Source organism: Trachypithecus francoisi, unplaced genomic scaffold, assembly GCF_009764315.1.
Source record: "Trachypithecus francoisi isolate TF-2019V2 unplaced genomic scaffold, Tfra_2.0 Lachesis_group7, whole genome shotgun sequence".
Lineage (NCBI taxonomy): Eukaryota > Metazoa > Chordata > Mammalia > Primates > Cercopithecidae > Trachypithecus > Trachypithecus francoisi.
The window spans coordinates 54,149,888-54,167,845 of NW_022681472.1; the positions used below are offsets into that span (position 1 = coordinate 54,149,888).

Sequence of the window (17,958 nt, forward strand, 5' to 3'; positions counted from 1 at the left end):
TTTTTAGTAGAGACGGGGTTTCACCGTGTTAGCCAGGATGCTCTCCATCTCCTGACCTCGTGATCCACCCGTCTCGGCCTCCCAAAGTGCTGGGATTACAAGATTGAGCCACCGCGCCCGGCCGAGAATGTTTAGTTTTGTAAGAAACTGCCAAACTGTCTTCCAAAGTGGCTATACCATGCATTCCCACTAGCAATGAATAAGAATTCCTAGTAATTATTATTGCTCCAGACAGCCAATACTTGCCTTACTTATCCATGTTTACCCATTTCTTTCTTTCTTTCTTTCTTTTTCTTTTCTTTTCTTTTCTTTTTTTTTTTTTTCTTTCTTTCTTTCTTTTTTTTTTAAGACAGTCTCACTCTGTTGCCCAGGCTGGAGTGCAGTTGCACAATCTCGGCTCATTGCAACCTCTACCTCCTGGGCTCAACCGATTCTCCTTCCTTAGCCTCCTGAGTAGCTGGAACTAGTGCATGCCACCCTGCCAGGCTAATTTTTGTATTCTTAGTAGAGATGGGGTTTCACCATTGTTGGCCAGGCTGGTCTTGAACTCCTGACCTGAAGTGATCTGCCTGCCTTGGCCTCCCCAAGTGCTGGGATTACAGGCGTGAGCCACTACACTCAGCCCATGTTTACCCATTTCTTGCTCACCACTGTTCTTATTTTAAATAACAGCTTTATTGAGATATAATTTACATTCCAAAATGTTCAGCCTCTTAAAGTGTACAACTCAATAGTTTTTAATATACTCATATAGTTGTGCAGCTATCACTACTATCTAATTTCAGAATATTTTCATTACCTGGCTGGACACTGTGGCTCACACCTGTAATTGCAGGACTCTGGGAGGCTGTGGTGGGTGGATCACTTGAGGTCAGGAGTTCCAGACCAGCCTGGCCAAAAAGATGAAACTCCATCTCTATTAGTAACAAAAAATACAAAAATTAGCTGGGCATGGTGGCACATGTCTGTAGTCCCAGCTACTTAGGAGGCTGAGATGGGAGAATTGCTTGAACCTGGGAGGCAGAGGTTGCAGTGAGCCGAGGTTGCACCCCTGCACTCCACCCTGGGTGACAGAGTGAGACTCCGTCTCAAAAAAAAAAAAAAAAAAGAATATTTTCATCACCTCAAAAAGAAACTCCATAGCCATTTAGCAGTCATTTCCCATTCCCTCCTCCCCACAGTCCATGGCAGCCATCAATTTACATTCTGTCTGTATGAATTTGCCCATTCTGGACATTTTATATAAATGGACTCATACAGTATGTGGCCTTTTATGCCTGGTTTCTTTTACTTAGCATAATATTTTCAAGGCTCATCACATTGTAGCATGTATCAGTGTGTATCACCTCTAGAGCATGTATTATTTCTTTTTATGGCTATTTAATATTCCATTGCATGAACATACTACATTTTATTTATCCATTCATCAGTTGATAGATATTTGGGTTGTTTTCATGTCTTGGATATTATGTTCTTGTATCTTATTTTTTCTTCTGACTTCAGTGTCCTTCTTCCTGAAGAAAACTTTAGTAGCTCTTTCAATAAAATTCTTTGAATTAACAAACTCTCTGTCGCTCTGCAAATATCTTCATCTTTCCTCTTGAGTATAGAAGTATAGGCTGACTGACGGTAATTTTACTCAGCACTGTATGATATTATTCTGTTGACTTCTGGCCCGTAATGTTGTTGTTGAGAAGTAGGTTGTTAGTCTAATTGTTTCTCCTTTGTAGGTAATCTGTTATTTTTCTCAGAATGCTTTTAAGATTTTCTTTGTCATGGTGTTTGTTTGTTTGTTTGTTTGCAATTTTACTACAATTTCTGTATATGTGATTTATGTTTTTTGGGGGGACTCATGCTTCCTCAATTTGAGGATTCATGTCTTTCACTAATTCTGTTAAGCTTTTCACCATTATCCCTTTAAATGTCATCTACCCTTTGTTCTCTCTCTGTTCTCCATCTGGAACTCCTCTTACTCATACATTAGGTCTTTTCATTCTAACCCCTTGTTTCCTAAGATGTCTTCTATATTTTCCAACTCTTTATCTCTTTGTACTGAATTCTGGATAATTTCCTCAGATCCATCTTCCAGTTTACCTTTCCTGACTTCCGTCTTCTGAACTGAGTCTTATATATTTCTATCAGGACATGTATTGTACAATACTGCAGTTAATTTTTACAAGGCCATTTCTCCACTAGACTACAAGCTCCTTGAAGGCAGAGCTGTGACTTACACACCAACTCATCTCAGTACTTTTAAACTAGTATGACTAATGACTAGTAAACTAATGACTAGTATAGACCTAGCACAGAGACATTGTTTATTAAATACCATTTGAACTGAACTATTGGATCAAATATAAACTGTCTAGAAATAGGAAATTTTGACCTTTGGTCCTAGAAGGATCTCAGTGAGTAACTATTTTATAATAACCGAGGTTGGAATATACCAAACACCCAGTTTCTGTGAGAGCAAAATTTGTCCCAGAGTTCAGATTTCTACAATTAAGAGTGTAGTAAAAAGTTGCTTGCTGACTTTTAAATTCTAGTTTATTTGAATTATACTAAAAAAACAAGAAATATATTGATATAAAGCAGCTGTCAGAAACAGTTTCCTGATAGTACTCCATATAAACTGATACATCTTATTCTATGTTTTTTCTGAAATTTTGTCTAATTATTTGAGGTTGATTGCATGCTTATTAAATTTATTTAATACATTCCTGTGAATGGTAGTAGCACAGTAAATCCTCATTAATTCCCCTAGTTATTGGAGAGGAAAACTTCCAATTTGCAATGCTTTTAAAAGATGGTGGTTTGATTACCTTCAAAGACATACAATAACTTGAGGTAACCATTACTAAATACCGCTTCCAATTAGAAGCTCTGGTAAATGTACTTTAATGACTACAAACTCCTGTAATCAGAAGTATCATTTGCATACATTGAGCAGGCCCTTAGAAACTTCCCATTACATTAGATTAAAAATGTCTACATTACATCAGTATTTATTCAGCATGTTATCTCTTTTTCTAACATTTTGGAATTAATGGAAGTTTAAATATCTCTCTCTTTCTCTTGTTTTCTCTTTCTTCCACTCCCTAGCTTCCCTGTCCTTTCATTGGTCAGGGAAGAGAACAGGGCCAGAGAAGGAAAGTGACTTATGCAAAGTCACACAGCTAGATAGCAGTCAAATTTTGAGTCCAAGGCGCTCAGGTCAAGTCTGAATCACTATTTATCTGTAGAATGCAATAGATAACTTTTTGGCTAGTCAATGTCAATGCACCACAAGTTTTTAATTAGCAGAATTTGTTTCTTTTTCTCAATACAAATGAAATAAAGCAATGACAATAGTTAGGAGGAAAGGTTGTTCCACATCTTAATAATGTAGTTACAAGTAGAGGCCAGAAACACAGGAAGATGCCTTTAATTAATGTCTGCAGTGCTCACTGTTGTCACCACTGTAGCATAATTTCTGGCTTTTCCAGGATGTCTTGGCAAATACATGGTGGCAGCCACAGAATACAATTTATATAGAATGAGGTTCAAAATAGCAGCACTGATAAGTATTAAGATATTTTCATTGTATTTGGAATAACAATTTTCTATTCTACTTTTATTGTGCCAGAATGTTCTTTAGATATTTCAAATTGACCTGTAGTATTGTGTTATTGACCCGTAATCCATTGTGGAGCAAGAGCAGTGGTTTGGCCACAAGGAGATGGGATATGGTAATACAGGGGTGTGTAGAATTGGTGATCTGTCTCAGCTCTGGCTTTGAACTCAACCATATTCCTGGCTCTGTCTTCAAAACATAAATGCAAAATCAGATCCAAATGGAGCTAGTACATGGCACAAAAGCACCACAGATTCTGAGCTCGTTTTGAACACAGTAATGGTTGCATGCAACTCACAACTGGAATAATGATATCTCTTGTTTCTGGCAATAAAACATGCATGAACTGGAAATGAGATCTAGCATCTTGTATCAGCAATAGTACAGGTTGAGTGATTTAGCTCAACCAATTACTGCAGAAATGACCGTAATGGCCTGAACCAGGGGACATGTCTGAGACACGGGTGTTCAGCTCACCCCATCTCGTGGTAAACTCTTAGGAATGAACTGGAGTTGTTTTGCATTTGTAGCCAGTAGACAGGTAGGCGCATGTTAGGATGTGCCAGGACAGTTAGGATGGGACAGGAAGACATCCAAACTCTTAGAGATACATCTTAAGTATTTAGGAGTAAACATTTATAATGTGTGCCACTGACTTTCAAATAGCCCATTACTCTCTCTATCTATATCTATATCTATATCTATCTATATATATATATAGAGAGAGAAACAAATATTTCACAATGTTAACAATTGGTGAATCTCCAGGTGAGGGACATATGGTGTTTATTGTACTATTCTTTTTTACTTTTCTATAGGTTTAAAATTTTCCAAGCTAAAAAATTTTAAATACACCCTCCTTTGCAGCCTCAGTGAAATTAAGGAGAAGATGGATTTATTTAAAAATAGAGTTAAGAGGAGATGATAAAAGAGAAGAAATGAAAAGGAAGTTGGCAGAACCAAGAAAAGATGTTAAGGAGAAAAATAAAACCATTGCGCAACTGAAAACCGCATGTAGGCACTGCTTGAGAAAAACACACGAGACAGAGGGAAAGGACGTGAAATGAAAATGATCAGAGAGAAGAGGAGGGATGTAGGGGACAGACAACTTCAGCAAGCTCACATCAGGACCTCATCCATCCAGTCATGCATCCATTTGGTATTCATTCAGCAACCGCTAAATGTTAGGCCCCCTGTCAGGAATCAAGGATGCAAAGTACCCCCAAGAAGCTCAGAAGGAGTAGAAGGATGGTTACTAGAGGCTGGGAAGGGTACTGGAGTAGGCGGTGGTGAGGTGGGGATGGTTAATGGGTACAAAAAAACAGGAAGAATGAGTAAGACCAACTATCTGATAGCACAACAGAGTGACTCCAGCCAATAATAACTTAAATGTGCATTTAAAAATAACTAAAAAAGTATGATTGGATTGTTTGTAACACAATTATAAAAGCTTGAGGGGATGGATTCCCCATTCTCCATGATGTGATTATTAAACATTGCATGCTGGTATCAAGACATCTCATGTACCCCATAAATATACATACCTACTAGGTACTCATAAAAATTAAAAATTAAAAAATTTTAGAAGGGAAGCTGAGAAGAAGTAGAGAAAGCAACCACTAACAAGCAGAGCACAGCCTGTTCGGTCTCTAATAGAGGTGTGCTCTGCAGAACCCCAGGGAATAGGGAAGACAGAGTACAAATCTGTCTAGGGTGGGGACTGTACTTGTTTGCTGTGGCCGTTGTACCAAATTACCACAAAACATGGTGGCTTAACATAACACAATTTATTCTCTCACAGTTCTGGAGGCTAGAAGTCCAAACTCAATTTTGTTGGGCTGAAATCAAGGAGTCAGGAGGATACCTGTGATGGCATTTAGGCCCACCTGGGTGAGCCAGGACACTCTCTCCATCTCAAGATCCTTACTTGAATCATATCTGCAAATTTCTCTTTTTGCCATGCAAGGTAACATTCGAGGAAGACTTTGGGATCTATATGCAGATATCTTTTGCTGGGGGGTCTTTGTTCAGCCTACTCCAGGGATGGAGTTAGGGAAGCCTCACAGGGTGATATCTCACCAGGGTGAGTGCATTCGGCTAAGGGTAGAGCAGGTACAGGGGCCCAAGGTGCAGCAAACAAGGTGCCCTGCAGGCCTGAAAGCAGAGGACTGCAGTATAGCTGGTCTGGAGAGGCAAGCAGGAGACGTTTTGTGCCACGGATCTGTAGGCGGTGCTAAGACACAAGGAACTCAAAGAACACAAAGACACAAACTAGAGAAGGCTACGTCCAGATTTGGCTTTTGGAAGACTCATCCTAGCTGCAGTGTGGAGGATGGACTGGCAAGGAGACCAGGGAACAGGAAGACCAAGCAGGAGATCGATCTAGGAGTTCAGACAAGAAGTAGGGGTGATGAGGATAGTTAATTAAAACAGGGTCCTAAAGAAACAATACTAGCTGGGCGTGGTGCCACGCACCTGTAGTCCCAGCTACTCAGGAGGCTGAGGTGGGAAGATCACTTCACCCCAGGAGTTTGAGGCTGCAGTGAGCTATGATTGTACCACTGCACTCCAGCCTGGGCAACAGAGTGAGACCCTGTCTCTAAAAACAAAAAAGAAAAGAAAAAAGAAACAATATTCATACAGCAAACATAGGAGACGACCTGAAATACGGTAATGCTTTTTAGATTACTGGGTGGGTTGAGCTATTTTTACCACTAATCTCCTTCATTCTTGTAGATAATTGAGTTGTCTGCAATACTAGCACAAACCGAGTTAAAACTATAATCCTATATGTGAAAAAGAAGAAAGAAACATTTTCAGTCAGGAGCAGATTTTTAATTTGTTATCTTGGTTATTGTATGCTATTGGGTTATTGGGTTCCTATCCTGAGAAAATCGTATGACACCAGATCCAAATTGGGTTATTTAAAAGCCAACATAAAGGCTCAGGGTTACATAACACAGTACATCGTTGCTATTCTACAAGCTGTTTCATGCCAATTTTTAATCAACCTTAAAGCCTAGGCAGAAAACTCCAACATATTGCCTTCCCATCCAATTAAGAATGATTACATTTGTCTTTTACTAGGGAACACATTTATTTATATAATTGTACATTCTTTATTTTTAAAAACAAAATTTCATTAAAAATAAGCCTGAGTTTTGCTAAGAAGCCACCAGGTTTTTTCATTTCTGAGAAATGTAAGTCTCAGCAGAGCACATTTATGGAAAAAGCAATACATTTAATAACACACCCTTTGAGGGTGTTTAACTTTGTTAAATGGGGAGCAACAATAGTCAAGAAAAGGTGAGATTCCAGTTAAGGAAGTCTTAAACTTGGTTCTATTACAAAACAGCTTAATCCTGTATAATACTGGGGAGGAAGTTTTTGAAACAAAAACAGACATGCTGAACACAAAGAATGCCACTGTCTATGTCCAGGTCAATATAGGGCCTTATAACTTTCATGTTTTACAAGAACATGTGTATTATAATAGTTTTAACAACCCATAATCCTTTGTTTCCAAAGAAGCAGGATTGCAGGCCACCTTTTGCAGGCCCAGCCCAGGTTTGGAACAAGGCTTCTTCTGCAAAAGCTGGATGCTGTGAGCTCTGTCAGCTGCATCGCTCTACCTCACACCTGCCTGGGTCTCCGGAGTGCATACTCTATTTGGGAGCAATGCCTGCCTTGAACTCCAACAGTATTTTGTCAGCATCTTTCCCCAAAGACTAAACTCTACAGCCTATATCAGGTGTCAGCCACCAGGTGAGTCTTTGTCTTGATATGGGGAGGGATTGTGATGATGTTGCCACTTACTCACTGATCTCTGCCAGAGACTCCTGATGCCCTCACCACCCACCAGATTAGACCTTTCTGAAATTGAGTCAGGAATCAAGTTCAAGTTTGCTATACCCCTTAGACATTGTGACTTGGGCTCTTCACAACCTCTAAAGGGCCAATCCTCACAGCTAAGCATATTTCCTCATCCCTAAGCCCCCTATTCCTGGCAAAAGCCTCACATCCCACTGGCATAGCAGCCAGGTCCCAACACACCTCATGGTCAATGCTCATATGACACCTACAGGATTCACTGATGGCAATTGTTATTTGGGTCGAATCTTGCTCACAAAGAACTGCCCATTTCTCTACCATTGTGACTCCAGCAGCCATATCCAAATGTATGTCACAATCTTTCCTCTTCTGTTTTGGCTCTCTTATTCACAATCACAAAACAGAACCATGTTAGTTCTGGAAGTTTAATGTAAATAACTCACCAGGTTATATAAGGAGGGTGACTTCTAACCACTTTTTCAAATGTTTTTCAAGTATTTCTAAGGCATCCTCTCTCTCTCTCTCTCTCTCCACACACACACACACACACACACACACACACACACACACAATGTATATCACAAAAAATGCAGCTACTTTTTGAGGTCATAGTCCATGTTTTCTGACTTCTTTGGTAATACTGCCTTATAGAGAGGGACTCTCTGCTTACGATTTTTCTTGAATGGAAAGTTGGTTGCATTTTGGACCTTCGTTGATTCACTGACCCAGCCTAATGTGGGCTGTGATAAGAGGGAACACAATACAGACAGCCCCCAAAACAGCCCTGGAACAATCAGAGCCCTGCAAGTCCAGAGGTTGAAGAGGAAATAAAGACCCCCAGAATTCCCAGGAATCACCTCAAACTTGAATGAGATATTCACAATGCTAACATGACCCCAGGACTCCATACAGCATTGTATTTGTACACCATAACCTAAGTCACCTAAATATGCTAAACTTGTCCTACCTACTGAAGAGGTGTTTGTTGATAAGAACTTGCCTAGCAAGAATAAGCAAGATAGAGACCAAGCAGAGGACACTGCCTTTGCCACTTGTTCCCTTTAACTTTTCTATCAATAGGAATGAGCAGAGGCCTTTCTAGAATTTCTTGGGGGCAGGGGGAGATATATTTAGAACTTGGAAATAGTTACTACTTAGGGATGATGCTTTTGAAAATATTTCAGAAATTAAACCTATAATCTAAGCTTCTAAGGAGATTACTGTTTGGGTCCCACCAACAAAGACAAGGCCGAATGAGTGAGTTATTCTGGGGAGCCGCTCATGTGAGCCAGGACACAGAAATGAAAGGTCCTGGGTGAGCTGGGAGTGATGTTAGCCCAAGCATGTCCCATGAAGACAAAACTCCACAGGAGGAGGACTTGAGCCCACCTGCGGGGGGATTGCTGTTGAGGCATACAGTGCCCTTTTCTCTTGGTTACAGGACTCCTATTTCAGGTGGGTGTCCAGTCCTTCTCAAGAGTGCCCATGTGCTTTGGGAACACTAAGCCCAGTAACTCCAACTTTGGTGACTGGTATGAGATAGGACATGGTCTTAACATCATCCAATCAGACTAAAGCCCATGTTTTTTCATTAGTGGCTGAGAAAGTCAAGCTCTTTCTTCCAAGGGGTGAAAGGAAGTATGTACCCTAGAGGGATGAGCCTGATAAAAGTGGAACCAACAACCCTGAAGAACAAAAGTTGAAAATGAGAGTGAGAAACTGAGCATTCAGCATATTTTTAAAGCCCCCCGGATGGAGGGTTGACTGAACCCAGAGTTCTTCTGACCTTTTACATCATCCAGATGGATTACTTTCTTTTCTTATTTAAGTCAGTTAAAGTTAGTTTCTTTCTTTCCTTCTTCTTCTTCTTCTTCTTCTTTTGTGTGTGTGTGTGTGTGTGTGCGTGTGTAACTTGCAACCTAAAACCTCTTAACTTACAAAGCATTCATGGTAGGGAAGCCAAGTTCAAAGACCGGAAGAGAGACTGACTCCTCTTGCAAGCTAAAGAAATCAGGCCAATGGTCCAAGTTCCTGAAGGAGGAAACAATTTGAGAGTTGCAAAGAAGGTGAAGTGGGGTCAAGTGATGAAATGGTTTAAATGTGTCCCCCAAAGTTCATGTATTGGAAACTTAATCCCCAATGCAACAGTATTGAAGGGTGTGACCTTTATGAGGTGATTAGGTCATGAGGGCTCTGCCTTCATGAGCGGATTAATGTCTTTGTTTGTGGAGCAGGTTTCTTATAAAAGCAACTTTGGCCCTCTCTTGCTTTCTCTTGCACATTCTTTCACTATTTGATGCCTTCCCTCATGTTATGACACAGCAAGAAGGCCCTCACAAGATGCAGCCCCTAGACCTTGTACTTCTCAGCCTCCAAAGCCATAAGCCGAATAAACTTCTATTGTTTATCAATTACCCAGTCTGTGGTATACTATTATAGCAGCATGAAAAAGACTAAGGTGATTTAGGGAACCAGTGCTGAGGCCACAGGCAAGCAGCCACTCATTTTATGCAGACCTGGTATGACCTGCCAAGCTCAGGGTGGGTCTCTGAAGAAGTCATGTTAGGACAAATACAATCTTCAGTGAGGCATGGAGCTCATAACTAAATATATATCAGCCAATATTTACATTAGGGATCAGTCAGCACCTCCTGATATGTGCCAAAGATGGCAAGATACCATGTTGAGGCTAGACACGGTGGCTCATAACTACCGTGGGAGTATGAGGTTGGGAGGTTGAGGCGGGTGGATCACCTGAGGTCAGGAGTTCAAGACCAGCCTGGCCAACATGGTAAAACCCCATCTATACAAAAATTATTTGGGCATGGTGGCACATGCCTGTAGCCCCAGCTACTCAGGAGGCTGAGGCAGGAGAATCACTTGAACCCAGGAGGCAGAGGTTGCAGTGAGCTGAGATCATACAACTGCAACTGTACTCCAGCCTGGGTGACAGAGTGAGACTCTGTCTAAAAAACAAAACAAAACAAAACAAAAACACATTAAGAGTGACCAAGGGCTGGGAAAGTGACACGGTGAGGCAAATGTGTAGTGTGTACATCCTGAGAGCTATATGGAGGGGCAGTAGAGTACTATCTGCCAGGCTTCATGCAATTAGGATGCTTTGGTGGGCCATGACAGACTGGGTGAAGAGATTTGACTTTATGTAAAATGTAAGTCTATTGGAATATAGAATGGGGAAGGGGGCAGTTAACAGAAGTTATAAATGGAATAGAGGAATATCAGTCTTTCAGGAAAGAAAAAAAAGCTAAAATAAATGCATAAAGTCTTATGTTAACACTAAATGAGCTTTCCTAGGCTGGGATGGTGGTCCTTCTGCTTGGTTAAACTACAGTCAGGGCCTATGAAATATGATGACACTACTGCCACCAAACACCTCTATCAGCTGTTCCCAGTGCTACATTCACCACCTTTCCAACCTGGAAGTCTGGAAAGTGGCTGAAGACATGGGAAGAATCTCTGCCTTAGTACTTCGAGATATCAAGTGCTCCAATTAGAAAATTACTCTCCTTAGGAAGAGTTCTGAAATGTGACTGAAAGGGAGGCAAACATCAAAGAGAGTGAGGAAGGCACTAGATGCAGAGAAATAGTGGTTATGGTTTAAAGAAAGCAAAGTTACATCAAATAACTGACATAATTTTTCTTATTTCCATTTGCAATGAGCTGAGTCCAAAAATTACTGATTATTAGATATACATTTTTTTATGACATTTCCTATATTATAGGTTGATTGCAATGTAATAATAGCTAGTGTTTATTGGGTACTTGCTATGTGTCTGGCATTTTGCTAACTATTTGACATGCATTATCATATTTTGTGCGTACAACAACTCTGTAAGGTACATATGTATTATTATTATTTCCATTTATATAGAGAAAGCCAAGAAATGGAGAAATCGAGAAACTTGGCAACACATCCAGTAAAGAGTCCAAGCTTTTATAACAGCACAATACAGGAACAAAAAGAATAGCTTTGGGGAATGTCAACCTTTCCAAAGTAAGTTCTCAAATGTCAGTGTGAACAGTCATCAACATTGGAAACACAAATTGTTTAATTCTCATAAGCTAACAAAATGGTTATGACATACCATTTCCCATGCTACCTAGGTGAAGCATGCAAGCTGAATAGTCATAGCAATGTTAGTATTATTTTTTAAGTTTTTAAAAATTATATAGACAACTGTGAAGATAATTATTTTGATGAGTAAATTACTACAATAAATTATCATAAGGAAAATATCCAGATCAAGAATAGAAATTGGGTCCCTACCCAAACCCTCCCTTTTCCTCCTCCCATCACAACCCTCTCCCTTCCCCAGAGGAATTGCTGGCCTGACTTTGTGGCAATCACTTTCTAGCTTTTTCTTACAGCTTTATCACCCAAGTGTGTGCCCCTAAATACTATAGTAAATGGTGTCTTTTTCTGCTGTGTCTTTTAGGTCTATTTTAATCTATAGGTCATCCAACTACCCATTTTTTCCACTTTTTTCCTCATAAAAATGATTTTTAAAGAAACCCTAACTACTATAGTAAATGGTGTCTTTTTCTGCTGTGTCTTTTAGGTCTATTTTAATCGATAGGTCATCCAACTATCTATTTTTTCCCCATGTTTCCTTATCAAAATGATTTTTTAAGAAACCAGGCCATGTATGCTGTAAACTGGCAGTTTCCCATAGCTTGGATTTGGCTGATTGCCTCAATGTGAATATTATAACTATGTAGTATTACTCAAGCCATAAGGAGGGTATCAGGTAGATTTAAATGCAAATATCTGGTCTGCCACATACACAAGTATATTAAAACTCAGTTCCTCTAACAAGGGCCAGGGGACTTATTTATTGATTTACAAAAGTTTTGAACAGTTGCTTTGAGATAATCTCTTTCTTCCTCCCTCTCCCTTCTTGCTTTTTTTTTTTTTTTTTAAAGGGACAGCATCACGCTATGTTGCCCAGGCTGGTCTTGAACTCTTGGACTCAAGAGCTCCTCCTGTCTCAGCCTCCTGAGTAGCTGGGACTACAGGCACAAGCTACCATGTTTGGCTTCTTGCTGCCTTATACATACATCTCCTAGAAAATCTGATAAAGGAAAAAATATCACATTGGATACATAACGAAGGGAACAAAATCAAGTATGAACAAAACAAAATAGAGAAAGAATTTTTCTTAGGAAGGAAATGGAAAGGACCAGCAATTTGAAAGTTTTGCACTATTCTTTCTTTAAGAGATAGTCATATGCAGCTACTAGCAGAAAAGAGATAGATGGTAGCAAAGCAAAATTAATAAAAGGGTAATATAAAACTCAGCACGATTTTTCTCAAGACCAGCAAGAGAAAAGCCTTAATCATTTTCCCTTCACGTGGACTCTTACCACATTGTTTTCAAGCCTTAGTTTCTAGCAATGGCCTTCAGGCATGGAATAAAAGTAGTTTTGCAGTTAAACACACTTGCTGTAAGATCTCGGGGCAACTTATTTAACACAAGTTTCCTTACATGAGCAGTGAGGATAATACATACCTTACGAGGCTGAGGGGGGCTCAAATGAGATAACAGCTATAAAGTGTCACACAGTAAATGCATAACAAATGTCCGTCTCCTTGCTGTCCTCCTCCCTGCCAAGTTATATCAATTTTCCCTTAAATATGTTGAATTTAAAATCCAAGCCATTGAATATCAAAAGTTCAAAGAAAGGGCATAAAAAATCCTGAAGTTTCATCTCACCCTACGCAGAAAAAACCTTTCTGACCATGTCCTTGTGAATTTAGACATTTAACAATACGCATAAATTTAAAGAACCAACAACAAAATCCTCCCTCCCATTATTTCCCACATTTTCCCTCTTCTATCCATTGTCTCTACAAACCTTGCTGGTTTGTCCCTTATTTATTCAACCACATAGCGTGAGGGAAGCTGGAGATCTTTTGGTCCAACTCTAATTTTTACCAATAAGGAAACTGACATCCAGAGAAATTAAGTGACTTGTCCAAGTATGCTAGTTAACAGCAGAGGTGACAGACTCTAGCACTGGTTGCAAATTAAATGCCTATGTTTTGAAATTTCACATGGACCACATAAATATGTACAACTATTATGTATCCATAAAAATTAAAATTTTTAAAAAAATGCATATGGGAGTCAGTAGGTAAAAGAAAAGAGAAGCAAGAGAGCTACAGCAGGAAGCACAGCTTGCTTTAAACATGATATCCAGCTCAGTGATCATGTGGGGGAAAAGGCCCAGTGTTCCTGGAACTCCTAATATTTAAAGAGATTATGGTAACTTGAAATTTTGTATTTAATCTTCTCATTTTTAAGTGTTGGCAATGTATTGAAGATTTTGAAGCCTCTCTGCTGGCCAAACAAGATGTATCTATAGGCTGGATTGAGTCCACAGCTGACCAGTTTGAAAACTCTGGATCCGGCTAGCCTTAATTTAAATTTTTTAAATTTAATTTGCTTTGATTCCTGCACTCCTCAAAAAAAATCTTCAATGGCTCCCCACTGTCTACAAGGTAAAGTCTAAACTTTGTCACCAGTCCTTCAAGGCAATCCATGACTATATACAAGACCCTAAAACATATTTCCACCTTATAGTCAGTCTCCATCTTCCACCGCAACCAGAATGATGGCTGAACTGTACTCTAGGAAGGAAAATATTCAGAAAGGCACCTGTCCAGGCCATGAGGGCTGCTCCTGGGTCCCTGAGCTTTTTCCTTTCCTGAAATGCCCTACACTGTGCATGCCTACCAATGAAACCCTGTCCATCTTTAACTGTCCAGCTCCACCTCTCCACAAAGCATCACTGATGGCCAGCCAAATGCCCCCTTGCTCTGAATTTCCATAGGACTTTATATCACTCACAAAACACTTACAACATACTGCCTTGTTTTGGCATTACTTACATAGCTCATTTTCCCAAACACCTAATAATATTCACAGAAGGAAGAGTTTGGGTCTTGCACTATATTGAATATCCCTGCAGTGCTTTGTACATAGCACGGAGCTCAATAAACATCTTGGGAACATTATCCTTCTCTACTGAAAACTTGTGGATCAAACATAAAGTGCCCTTTGTTTACCTGGCACAACTCTGTCACTTCTATACTTCTATAGGCCAGGCTTTTCACCAAGCACACAGCATCTGAGTAGTGCAAAGGGCAAAGACCTTACCTCCCTGCTCCTAAGACATCTTTCCCTACTGAACTACTACTTTTGAGTTGCTTTGAGATTTCTTCCTCCAGAAGCACTCACACCTTTGCCTTAGACAACATTGATTCCAAATGGCCACTGTTAAACATTCATCTATTACATGAAAGCATTCCAGGGAAGTTTGTCTATTTCTATGTATTAAGGTTAATTGATCAGATTTGATGATAATCACTTTGGAAGGGACACAGGGACAGAGAACTAGGCCATCAGCCAACACGCACTGTGCAAATATTTTAGTTGTGATAAAACCAATGGAGGCAAGCAAATAAGCATCATTAAGCTGTGGCTAGCTAGCAACCAACATTCATTTTGATTATGGGAGTGACACATTTATATCTCACACTTTGTTTTTCTGGAACCACACCCATTTTCAGCCATTTCTATTCAGTGTTGAAAAAGACAAGAAAAATTAGACTCAATTTTATTTTTACTGGCCTGGACAACACCAGAGGCACTCAATAAAATGCTTCTCGAGTGAACTTTTTAAAAATTAATTTTTACTTTTGCTTAACACAAATGCAATTACCAAAAATATAAAATACCACCATCTTATAAGAGGGCCTAAATTTGCACAGTAATGGGAAAACTTGATATAGTCTTATCTCAAACCAGCAAAGTTTAGATGTCAGCTCAGTAATTTCAATTAGCACATTCTGGATACATCCTTTCTAACCTGTACAAATACATACTGTCAAAGGCAAATTAAGCCTTGCAAACAGTATTTATTTGCCTTGCATTAATGTCACATGATAATCTGTGTTTGGATATCAGAGAGCCAAGACAATCAAGAATTCCAGGAAATGTCAAAGAAAACTAATGACTACAGAGGTTTCCACTGTGAAAACAGTGTCCTGTTTTTGGATGATCGCATCTACTAACCCTCTAATTTTTTTTTTGTTTTCAAGAGGGGATAGATAATTCATTCTTAAACTTACATCGAGAATGCATCTAATATAAGAATAATATACTAGATATACTCAAGTTCCAATAAAAATGATTTCTTTGTAATTCCTTTGTAGAAGAAAGGAGAAATGGGGATGGATTACAAACACTGATCAAGAGGCTCTGAGTACCCTCATTTTTCCTATTTTTATGTCTTTTATGATGAAATGACTTAAAACAATACTCTCCCCTCTTGAAAACTAATAAAGTGAGCATGCTTATTTATCTTACTTATTTTTTATACAAATATATTGTCTTCTGCATTCAGAAATTAGCATTTAAAACACTTCAGGCATAAAAAGAATCTAAATCTTTGATAATTGGTTAAACTCTCCGATTTAGAACAACAGCAACAAATATTTTCTGATTATATTGTTGCAAAAATAAAAGTATCCATGGTTTTGTTAAAGAACAAGAACAAAGTAACACATTTAATGAAAACAGGAGGAAGCCTGGAATCCACTGTGATAAAACTCAGTTGCAATATGAATGCTGCCAAAGGAAGGGTTGGTCAGAGCTCTTCCTCATCTTAAACCAAGCCAAAAATAAATGGGCGACTCCAAGTCCCTTTGATTTTGTTAAATGTATATTTCCAGTGTAAACTGGCGTTGTTTAAGTTAACAATGTTTTCCCAAAGGGCCGGTTGGAAAGAATGAGTCCTGCAAATGCAACCTGAGAAAATGTGTTCCTCGCACGGAAATGGAAGAGCTGTGTTGAGACACCAGGGACACACGCAGGGCATCTGCGCGAGGTGACATTAGGTTATCCTTAATGAGTTTTCTGCTTCTGAAAACAGGGTGTCACTTTTTTTCTTCTTTTCTTTTAACTGTAAAAGGATCCTGGGGTGAAAATGAGTGGATAATCGCCCCCACACTCCTAGATGCCTTCCGGGAGAAGAGGGCGGACACCGGCTGGGGAGGCGGGATCAGGACCAGGAGGCCCAGGAACGGGTGGCTGAGGTCAAGGCCCAGGACCTGGACGCCCACTCTCAGTGCCAGGTGCCCGGGAGAGGAAGACTGGGCGGACCCCCGCGCTCCCACATGAGGGGGACTTAGGTCAATGCAGGAAACATCGCATGTCAGCTCCTTCCACTCGGAGAGCCCGGGTGTCTTCCTGAGAGCTGGCAGGAAAGCGGCCGAGGCGCAGAGGCGCCCGAAGGCAGCCGCCCCGGCCGTGTTCCCACCGGGCTGCGGGAGCTGCGGGGCGGCCCTTACCTGGTTCCTGCGGTACCAGGCGCCCGAGAGGGAGCCGTTGCCGGCACCTGGCGCCCCGTACGTGAAATTCAGTGACAGCTCGTCCAGGGCGGCCGAGGCGGCTTCCCCGGGGCCCGCGGGCGCCAATGTTGCCATGAGGTCTCGCTCCCGGCTCTCAGGCTCCGGCTCGGGCTGCAGCCGCCTCCCCGCCCGTTTGCACCGCGAGGAGGCCGCGCCCGGGCCGCGCCGCAGCCACTTCCTGCTCGGTTCCCGGGCGAGGCTGGCGCGCCGAGGCCACCTGGCTCCCGCCCCCGCGCGGCCGCAGGTGCTTCCAGCCAGGCCGGGCGCGGCCTCCTCTCCTCCTCCGAAGCAAGGTGTCGGCGGGGAGACCGGCGATCTGCGGCCTCCCGCGGCCGCACGGCTCGCACCGCGTCCTCCTCCCGCCGGGCCAGTGTCTGCATCCTCCGGGCCGCACTGCCCAGGGGGCAATCCCCGCGGGCCTCCGCAACGGGTGCCCGCGCTTGTCGGGGCCAGAATCAGATAATCTCCGATGTAAACATTTGTCCAAGTCAGTGGAAAAGGAGGAGACACTGACTAACCCAAAGCAGCTACCATCTCCCATCTCTACCTGGCAATTCCGGTCCTCTATCACATATGTAGTGTTTCTCACTGATATTTTAAAAGTTAATTGCATATGAAAATGTCATGAGTTCCCAGAAATATTGTAAGCAATATGAGCAAAAAAGATCCGAGCGATTAAATCTCAGTGCCAGTGCTTGATACATCCTTAGTAAATAATCGTTGAATGAGGAACGTGGTAGACCGTAGGACCCCAGTGTGCGATGACTGGATTGGGTTTTCTTCAGATGGGACCAGGTGGAATTGGGGAAAACTTGCCAGCTACTGTATATATGAATTTAGGATGAGAGATAAATGTTGTTATTAATCTTAAGAACTCTAACGAGATGTTCTGGTTTTACCTGTATTCAAATAATAATGTGTGACCACAAATGATCTGTAAGGTATTTCTCACTTTAAAAAGACCATGATTCTATACTGTTGCCTGAAGCCTGCCTGATACTTGCCTTCTTTTGTTTACACAATGCTGAGGTTTTTCTTAGATAATGTGCTTTGACTTCCATGACTTCATGAAAGAGAG

At 41.0% G+C, this 17,958-nt stretch overlaps 1 protein-coding gene across 2 annotated transcripts in view; it reads right to left on the reverse strand.

Moving 5' to 3' along the window:
• NIPAL2 (NIPA like domain containing 2) overlaps positions 1–17,217 on the reverse strand; it is a 99,176-nt gene extending 81,959 nt beyond the window's left edge. For both annotated transcript variants that reach the window (XM_033202680.1, XM_033202679.1), the window contains exon 1: positions 16,821–17,217. In XM_033202680.1, the coding sequence (XP_033058571.1) occupies positions 16,821–16,955 (135 nt within the window). In that variant the 5' untranslated portion in view covers positions 16,956–17,217. The remainder of the gene's footprint in view (positions 1–16,820) is intronic.
• Between the last annotated feature and the right edge of the window lie 741 nt (positions 17,218–17,958).